The following is a 10,423-nucleotide window of genomic DNA, read 5'->3' on the forward strand; positions in this document are numbered from 1 at the left end:
TGCCTCAGGCCAAACAACTACGAGGGAAGGAGTGCAACCCCACAATCAACAGATAATTAAAGCTTTACCGAGCAAGGCCCTACCCACCAGAGCAAGACCCAGTTTTTCCCATCACCAGTCCCTCCCATCAGGAAGCTTACACAAGCCTCTTAGCCTCATCCATCAGAGGGCAGACAGAAGAGCAAGAAGCACCATCTCACAGGAGCTAAAACAAAAACCATATTACAGAAAGTTAACCACGATAAAAAAGCAGAAAGTTACGTCCCAGAAGAAGGGACAAGACAAAACCCCAGAAAAACCCAGAAAAATGAAGTGGAGACAGGCAACCTTCCAGAAAAGGAGTTGAGAATAATGAGAGTAAAGATGATCCAGGATCTCAGGAAAAGAATAGAGGCAAAGATTAAGATGCAAGAAATGTTTACCAAAGACGTAGAAGAACTAAAGATCAAACTAAAGATCAAAGAGATGAATTATACACTACAAGGAATCAACAGCAGAATAACTGAGGCAGAAGAATGGATAAATGACTTGGAGGATAGAATGGTGAAAATCACTGCCACAGAACAGAATATAGAAAAAAGAATGAAAAGAAAAGAAGACAGCCTAAGAGACCTCTGGGGCAACATTAAACGCACCAACATTCACATTATAGGGGTCCCAGAAAGAGAAGAGAGAGAGAAAGGATCTGAGAAAATATCTGAAGAGATAAGAGCTGAAAACTTCCCGAACATGGGAAAGGAAATAGTCAGCCAAGTCCAGGAAGTACAGAGAGTCCCAGGCAGTATAAACCCAAGGAGGGACACACAGAGACACACAGTAATCAAACTGACAAAAATTAAAGACAGAGATAAAATACTAAAAGCAACAAGGGAAAAACTACAAATAACATACAAGGGAACTCCCATCAGGCTATCAGCTGATTTCTCAACAGAAACTCGACAAACCAGAAGACAATGGTGGGATACATTTAAAGTGACGAAAGGGAAGAACCTACAACCAAGAAGACTCCACCCAGCAAGACTCTCCTTCAGATTTGATGGAGAAATCAAAAGCTTTCCAGACAAGCAAAGGTTAAGAGAATTCAGCACCACCAAACCAGTTTTACAACAGATGCTAAAGGAACTTCTCTAGGCAGGAAACACAAAAGAAGGAAAAGACCTACAGAAAATAAACCCCAAACAATTAACAGTAATAGGATCATACATATTGATAAATACCTCAAATGTAAATGGACTAAATGCACCAACCAAAAGATGCAGACCGGCTGGGTGGAGGACAACACGTGCATGTACGCACCTCCACTTACCACATCACTCTGCTTGACCCCCTCCAAGGTGTAGGTAACTATATTGTTAAGTTAATCATGTTCTCATTATGGCTTGCAACTGTAATTATCTTTTATTTTTTCTCTAGCTATTGATTGTGAAAACTGATTCAGAATTATCTTGAAATTTTTGAAAAATACACACACTCAGGTATTGCTTTTTCCCTCCAGAGCTCCAGATATGTTTCTAATGAGCAGTCATGTTTAAACTGGACTATATAATGAAGTTTTACTTTTATCTGTTTCACTTTTCTATTTCATATTCAGTGCTCCCATTTCATTTAGTTTATGTTCTCCAATTTCTTTTTTTTGATGTTCTTTCTCAAGCCTTTATCAAGTGTAGTAGAAAAGCTTTTGTATATACATATATAAACATGTATAGTATATATACTTCAGAAAACTTACCAATTTTTGCCTAACTAAAAAAGTTATGACATTTTGATTCCACTTGACTTAGCATGAATAGAATGTTATAGATTACTAATTAAAAAATAGACATGAAACAAAGGTTACTATATAGCATGGGGAACTACAGTCAATATCTTGTAATAACCCATGATGGAAAATAATTTTAAAAAGTAACATATGTGTGTTTGTATAACTGAACCACCTTGCTGTGTGCCTGAAACATTTTAGGTCATCTATACTTCAATAAATTTTTTTTTTAATTTAACAGAAACAGAAAACAGAAGTTGGAGGGACAATTAATGAAATCCACTAGGCTTACCCTCAAACTTGAAGGAGGTGGTTAATTTCAACATCAAGAAGACTCCAGCATGAGCCTCAGAAACTACAAATCCTCGCCCCCCCATAGTTTAATCCTGTTTATGTTAAAACGTACAATGAATAGAAACATGTCTACAGAGACAACACAGCAGGCTGTTGATGACAGTAACCTTTGGGGAACAAAACTGTTCACTCTGGCCCTAATACAATGGTTCTCAACCCTGACAGGTGACAGGAGTCTCCGAGATGAGCTTTTAAGGGATTCTCATGCCGAGGCCTCACCCTCTAAGATTCTGACTTAAATGAACAGTTTCACTGTTCTGTATACTAATGATTTGGATAATTTAGTAACTGTAAGTACCTAGAAGAAATTATTTCTAGCAAAATGACCAGCTTCTTTACAGCAGACTAAATAAATCCAAGGTGAAGCATATCTTCAGAGAAAAGGAAATGGTAGCTGATAAACCAGAGTCCAAATTTTGAAAGCAAGCACCTCACCCTCAGTTTGCCAGCAACACAGAAAATAAATGAGAGGTAAGCCATCAGTCCTGGGAGATGGCAGCACTATAAACAGAGAACAGATGGTCCAAGAAACACTGCCAGGCTAGGGTTCACTCCTGTCCGTCACCTTTTAATCCCAGTCACGGAAAGTGACCCAAGTTTAATCTTAAATTAGAATTTAAGAACTAGACTTTTACCTACTATTTCCGTTAGCAACAGTTACTGTCAAACATGGCCATCAGTAGTAACAACTAGAAAGTGAGGCTTCAAATCTCATACAAATTTTGCCTTGCTCTCAACCCATGGAATTAGTTCATAGTAACATTTCAAATAAACAGAGAATTCAGAGGGATACAGAACTCCAGCTAACTTTACCATGAAAATAAGTGAGTTTTTATGAAGAGGACAGGCATATACAGAAAACGTATGTTCCCCAAACCTTACTATCCAAGGCTATTTCAGATGACCTGGCATTTGACCCTGTTGTTTTCAAAACTTAACAGATTTAGACTGTGCAGTTTTAGGTCAAGTCAGGTTCTACACTGCAAGGGCTCAAGAAAGCAAGCTGGCACTCTGAAGAAGGGCTGTTTTCATTTCTTCACTTGTTACCACACTGGCAAGGAAACAGTTTCATAATGCTTACAGAATTGCTCTCTCACAGTGAAAACTGCTCACTCCTAAAACATTTCAACAACTGACCACATAAGGAGTCACGATTTTAGTTGCTAAAACCAACTCTTTCATCTTATATTTACCTACAGGTATGATGTCAGACAGACAGGGAAGCCTGGAGTGCTGCAGTCCATGGGGTCGCAAAGTCAGACACGACTGAGTGACTGAACAACAACAATGAAGTCAGACATCTCAAGTGAGAGGCTGGCTCCTATCTCTAGACCCAGGCAACGGGCAGCTCAAGATTGAAGGAACAGTCAGGCCTGGGCCCCAGAGATAAAACTCACAAGTGTTGTTTTTGAAGTGTCCTATAGGCAACTTGCCGGAATCGACATGTGAATAACTTGGGGGTTGAACTTGCCCCCGCTTCTCTGATAGGAGACAGCAATGAGGTGATCTGCTTTAGATTTTGGAAAACAGACAAAACAGTCAAACTAAAGCTCCTAGGACAAACATATTCTCTGCTGAAAGTTTTAGATTTCAAAGTGGTTGTTCTCAGTCCTGGCTGCATAAGAGAAATCACCTGCTGCTGCTGCTTTTAAAACTATGGATGTCAGGGCCCAACCTAGACGGAAAGAATCAGAAAGAATTTGCTAGAGAACATTCCCACACATCCTTACTTAAAAAAAAAAAAGTCCTTAGGAGAGTCTAATGCACACCCAGAGCTGAGAACTGCCAAAAACTACTGTCGAGACACATTCCAGACCGGACCATTAGTTAAATGGCTCAAATTCAGCACTCAGGATCCCAGAGTCAACAAGAGACTTGAAAATCCAGTGTGTCTCAGCTGTTCACATTTCCCTCCAAGAAAGGTCTCTTCAGGTAAAAGGAAGCATATCTCAGTCTCTTCCTCATCACCAAATCACAGCCCATAAATTTTTTAGTGAAAAAAATTGGCATCATCAATATTTCTAGTTGATGTTTTAACAGGTGGCACGACCTAGAGGTCAGAATACCAGCCAGGAAGTTTCTGCTGCTGATTCATACTGTAGCCACAAGCAAATTGCTTATCCATCATCCAGGGTGGTTGACAAGCACCTCCGGAGGGGCAGCATATGGTTTACTACAGGATCAATTGATAACAAACTGACTCCAGCTGAAATTAGTCATTCTGAATGAAAGGAAGGGGGCGGGGCAGATATCAGGAATATGCATATGCCAGTAAATTACATGCTTGCTGAGTGAATTTATACAAAGTATATTCAGGAATATTGCCTGGGACTTCCTAGGAATTTACTTGGACAATCACTCTAACTAAGCTCTGGTTTTCGGCAGTCAAGATAGGGTTAATCCTCTCTCCTCCCTCCTCATAGGGTCTCAAGGAGTAAGGGAAAATTTCTGTAAAAAGCCTACAATGGTGGCTGGCACACAGTTGCTACTGTCATTTGAAAGTCTACTTTTTTTTTTTTGAAAGCCTATTGTTAGTAAATCTAAAATTCCTGTCAAGAGCAACTATTAGACTCCCCCAAAGCCACAGAACTAAGGACTCAAGCCAACCAGCTTGGAAACTCTTGTAACTTCACTAAATGGTGCTTATTGAAGGTTTCAAGTCACATCAATTTTCAAATCTATCTAACCTCCAGGTCCATTTACAGCTCAGAGGCTTTCTTTAAGGTAGATTACCACCAGCAACCTGGCTTCTGGTACCAGAATAAGAGGAAAAGGGTCAGGACAATGCTTTATATCGCCAACCTCAAAATAACTGCTTCATAATACCTGACCTTCCTTTCACCTCCATGGCAGTACCATCCCCCACCCAGGAAGATGGAGCAAGAACCTGGTTCTGGGCCAGGGTCCATTGTTTGCCTATAAACAGCCAGGTCTCTCTCTTGCCTCTTTTTGCTTTCTTTGCTCTTTTTAAACAACTTTCCCCAAACTCTAACCCACCTCTCTCCTCTGGGCTACATTCCTGGGATATTCACTGTTGAACATTCTTAGAACTACATCTTAACTCTACTGGAACAAAACCATAGGAAGAGAGCCAAGAAAAGAAGTATTATGTGAATGTTTGAAGCAATTAATCAAAGCAAAGAAACTGGTATGCCAATCTGGCCAGAAAGATCAAGTAAATCCTAGTAGCCAAATTGACTTATTTCCTGTGTGCATGAAGGACAAACTTAAGCCAATCGCAGTAACAAAACTTCAAGTATATTAATCATGTAACTAGGAAGCAAATAACCATTTATAACATGCATGGCTAGAAACCAAAGGTTTTTTTCTCATGGGAAGCAGGGAAAGGGGAGCGGAAAAGGCAATTAAATAGTTAAAAATTGAAGAGCTTATTTTGGTGACAGAAAGACAAGTTATGTCTTTTCACCTTACTTTTCCTGTTTTTCCTTCAACTTAGTACTCGTAAACTCAAGAGGTCCTTTCAACAATTTCCAGCTGAATCAAGTACATCAAGTGTTGAGTCAGCTTTTTTCCTACAGAAATCCTTTTACAGAATTATGCCGAATTTGAATCTAGTGTTTGGTTAAGAGTGGCCACCTAGAAGGAGAAGTCACTGAATAAGAAGTGCTGAGTGGTATCTGCTGTGGTATCTGCACTGGTCTTAGCTGTAATGTTGTTAAGGCAGAATATGCTATGAAGAATTCTATTTTGCTACAGACCTATCCTTCCTTTTTGCTAAAGGAATATATTAATAAATAACAGTTGTCAGAAAAGTAGGCAACAGCAATGGCAAACATTCAAGCTCTCTTACAAACACGCTAAACAAAAACTAATGCTACAGGGGGACACCTGTGTATTGCATAAAACCCAGCGAAAAACTCCTTGAACCGAGTTTCTACTTCCTTCCTCAGAAGCTTTCAATTAATAAACTGAATAGTGTTTTAAGAGTATTTTATAGAGTGTTTTGTGTTTTGGTTTTTTTGGGGGGGGCAGTTTTTGGTTTTTGGCCGTGCCACATGGCATGCAGGATCTTAGTTCCCAGACCACGGATTATCAGCGCCCCTGCAATGGAAGCAGTGTCTTAACCACTCGACAGTCAGGAAGTCCCTTCATGTATTTGTTAAAAAAAAAAAAAATTCACTTCAGTCAGAATGAACTCAACAACTTATATTTACTCTGTACCAGTCTGACAAATACCTGCTTTGGTCAAACCACAAGAGAATTGTTATCATCCTATTGGTTAACGACAGTTCCACTAGTCAACATCGTCACAAAGTCAGAGATCACAAGAGGGAAACGCTTTACGTGCCTCAGTTTTTTGTTGCTGTTTTGTCTGAAAGTGAAGTTGCTCAGTCCTGTCTGACTCTTTGCGACCCCATGGACTGTAGCCTACCAGGCTCCTCTGTCCATGGGATTTTCCAGGCAAGGGTACTGGAGGGGGTTGACATTTCCTTCTCCAATTTACTTTGTCTAGGTTCTGGCAAACTTTCACCTGACGCCTCACTGAACAGTAAAACAACTTCAGGCATTTATTGCAACTGACTCATGACTGTATGTTAGTCGCTTAAACAGGAGCCCCCAGAAAAATCAGTTGAGAATTCAGATAGCTAGAGAACCAGAATCTTTAACATCTAGGAACAGAATGCAAAAGTAATTTATCAACTACACTGAAAAATAGGCAGACCACTCACTCTAAAGCAGTTCCAACATGAGCCAAGAGGACTGGCAAATCTCTAGATCTAGGGGATCTGAGATAAACCTACACATGTGCAAAATTCCAAAAGTAGTCTCCATAATACTGCCTGACGTGGCCTGAGAGTCTACACTAATCTCTGCTTAAGATATTAAAAGCATTCATTTCTTATCAAGACAACTCGTTTCCACCTGAGTTCCAAAAGCAAGCTCTAGAAACCCTCAACATACCAGGTAAACAAGTTTGCTTTATCAAGTGGATTAACTCTGAACCAAAATCAGCACTATGGCTGTTTATGTGGTTTCTAAGTTAGCTCGGTAGTTTTCTTAATCTTTTTACGCTTTAAACAACTGGAGTTCCACATTTCAGGACTCCGAATGTTCCCCTCTCTGCCATACATCCCCCCTGTTCCCACGGAAAACATTTTCCTATTACTGCTAATATAATCAGAAATACAAAAGAGCAGAGACAAGTGTCTCTGCCTTTGAAGTAAGGCAAAGAATATTCAACTCCAGACTCTGCCAACTCCTGGCCTCTCACCTTTTTCCTTCTTTAGATGTGAACAATTCCACCCTGCTGGACAGGTTAGTGACTGGAGTATTGGAAAAAAACAAGTAAAAGCCTAGTCCAGCACTTGGCACATGGTAAGCCCTCAATAAACGGTAGCTATAACCATCATGATGGTCGAAATTCAGTATTGAGAGACATGGTTACAGAAATGACAAAATCTTTCCCATAAAAGGACAACTCTAGCTTAACAGGTGTCCATGTATATTTTGTGCATAACAGGTGTCAGGTACTCTCCTGAGCCATCAGTTAGTTCATTTGTTTGCTAATTTATTTTCTCACCATCTCCAACTTACAGGTAAGAAAACTGAGACATTCACTCGAAGTCTAAACCTAAAAAGACTGAATCCAGAGCCTGTGCTCTTAACTCCTACTCCACACTAAACAAAGCCATTCTAAGATGAGTCCTCTTCGTCAGAGCGGATCTGGGGTCAAGTTATTTAACATGAAAATGTGAGTTTAACAAATATTTAGGCCAGCCTCCTCTGTTTATACTTGAATACTATCCAATGCTAACTCAACATTAAAGGGTAGATCAACTTGGTGGTTTTAGGAGCTGTACACTGATGCGTCAGACAAACCGGTCTTCGGGCCTGGCTGCACAGACTAGGTGGGTGACCTGACCTTTTCTGAACCTCAGCTTACTCATACGCAAAATGGGAATAAGAACAGCACCTACTTCCTCGAGGTGTTTCCAACTTTAATGCAAGCATTTATGTAAACCAGGCAGTTCTCATTAAGCGTTAACTGGAAGTAATGGAAGCCATGGAAAAGAAATCAGAATAGTAGAATGCGGAGCCTGTCCCTGGGTGACCCAGCAGACATCCGAGCAAGGATTCCGCACCCCCACCCCAGCATTAGGGGCCGTCGCCGCCCCCCCCCCCACCTCGCCCACAGCCGTGGGAACCCGCCCTTACCGCTCTTGGGTTTAGACTCGCCGGCCGGCCCCGCCGAGGCGGAGCGAGGCGGCTGTTGCCCTTTGCTGCTGCCCGAAGAGGCGGAGGAGCTGCTGGAGCCGCTGTTCTTGTCCATGTCGGAGGCGGTGGCGGCGGCGCTGGGAGAGCTCTGCGGCATCAACGGGGGCCTTGGCGGCGGCGGCGGTAGGAGCGGAGCGGGCGCGGCGGGGACCCAGGCTCATGGCGTTCGGGGCCGGCGGGGGTCGGCGGCGGCAGCGGTTCTCGGCCTTCATGGCGACATTTTTCCCTGTTTCCTTTCTCGGCTTCTCAAACTGGAAGGAGAAGCGGCGGGAGGGGCTGTTGAGCCCGACGGCGGCGGTGACCAAGAAGGAGGAGGAGGCCGGGGCTCGGAGGTCCGGGCCGGGCCTGGCGGGGCGGAGGCTGCGGGGGAAGGGGAGGCGAGGAGGGAGGGTGCGCGAGCCCCGCCGGCCGGCCGGACACGCTCTCCCGCCGCGGGGCAGCGGAGAGGGCTGGCTTTCTTGGTGTCGGGGACAGGTGTCTCCGACACAGCGACCGACAGTCGCCTCTGGACCGAGGCCGAGCTGCTCCGGGAATGGCGACGAGTCGCCAAACAGCATCTCGAAGAACCCGGATGGACTATATATATACTGGAGGTGTGAGCGTGAAGCATGCTGGGAGATGTAGTTTTCTGTCTACATCCGGGTCTAGGGATTCTTTTTTTTTTTTTCCCTTCTTCCTCAATGTGTGAGAGAGCTTACAGAGTGATTGGACTTGCAGTCCAGGTTTTAGTCATATTACACTAATGCACGTAATAACAATAGAAACTACTGATCAGTTCAGTTCAGTCGCTCAGTCGTGTCCGACTCTTTATGACCCCATGGACTGTAGCACGCCAGGCTTTCCTGTCCATCACCAACTCCCGGAGCTTGCTCAAACTCATGTCCATCCAGTCAGTGATGCCATCCAACCATCTCATCCTCTGTCGTCCCCTTCTCCTGCCTTCAATCTTTCCCAACATCAGGGTCTTTTCTAATGAGCCAGTTCTTTGCATCAGGTGGTCAAAGTATTGGAGCTTCAGCTTCAGCATCAGTCCTTATAATAATGCAACCAAACATCGGACTACCTGTGGAATTCCTTTACTGACTCATTATTTTGTAGTTCTTATTCTAATATTAATATCAATTTATTTATGGCTCTTATTCAGTCCCCTAATAATAATGATAATAGTGACAATAATGACAATACTTTACATTTAATATCACTTCCTCATACAATTACTTCATTTTATCGTTGTCACTTATTAATATAAATCATTGTTAACATTTCATTTTGTTGTTAATAATAATAGTTATCCAACTCTTTGGGACTCCATGGACTGCAGCCTACCAGGCTCCTCCGTCCATGGGATTTTCCAGGCAAGGGTACTGGATTGGGTTGCCATTTCCTTCTCCAGGGGATCTTCCTAACCCAGGGATTGAACCCGGGTCTCCCTCACTGCAGGCAGACACTTTACCATCTGAGCCATCAGGGAACCCCTAATAGTTATCATTGAGTGCTTATTATTAGCAGACACTGCTCTGTGCAATTTATATGAAGTATCACATCTTTCCTCACAATAACTCAAACTTAAAGACGAGGAAATGGGATCACAGAGCTAATAAGTGATGTTCTCAACTACTTGTAAGATAAGCAGTTCTCCCTTTTACAGATAAGGACATTGAGACTTAGAAAATTATATATGTATTTTAGAAATCATATGACAACCACACATACTTTGAAACATTATAAATGATTCCTTCCAACCATAGCAGTTTGAGATTCAAAGGATCACAGAAAAACACTGTGAAAAAGATAAATAATTCTTATTACAGTAAATAAGGTTAACCTTAGCTAGTTAGAAACCTCTTATATGCCAGGCACTGTGCTGAGAACAAAGAATTCCAAAATACATTAATGGGAGAATGTGATAAGGACTATAATAAAGTTAACACAAAATGCTGACCAGAAGAGAGGCCTGAAGGAGAGAAGTACAAAAAGTGAGGAGGAGTAAAGGAGGGCTTCCCCAGAGGTGATGTCAGTTGAGCTGAGCATAGAAAAATGAGTGGAATTTTGGCAGTCATACATGAACAAATA

At 42.2% G+C, this 10,423-nt stretch overlaps 1 protein-coding gene across 2 annotated transcripts in view; it reads right to left on the reverse strand.

The window, feature by feature from the left end:
* The window catches only part of RNF10 (ring finger protein 10), a 34,554-nt gene extending 25,649 nt beyond the window's left edge, over positions 1 to 8,905 (reverse strand). For both annotated transcript variants that reach the window (XM_081546195.1, XM_081546194.1), the window contains exon 1: positions 8,291 to 8,905. In XM_081546195.1, coding sequence (XP_081402321.1) covers positions 8,291 to 8,447 — 157 coding nt within the window. In that variant the 5' untranslated portion in view covers positions 8,448 to 8,905. The remainder of the gene's footprint in view (positions 1 to 8,290) is intronic.
* Between the last annotated feature and the right edge of the window lie 1,518 nt (positions 8,906 to 10,423).

This window comes from Giraffa tippelskirchi, chromosome 11 (genome assembly GCF_054371585.1).
Source record: "Giraffa tippelskirchi isolate mGirTip1 chromosome 11, T2T-mGirTip1v1.2.pri, whole genome shotgun sequence".
NCBI classification, from domain to species: Eukaryota; Metazoa; Chordata; class Mammalia; order Artiodactyla; family Giraffidae; genus Giraffa; species Giraffa tippelskirchi.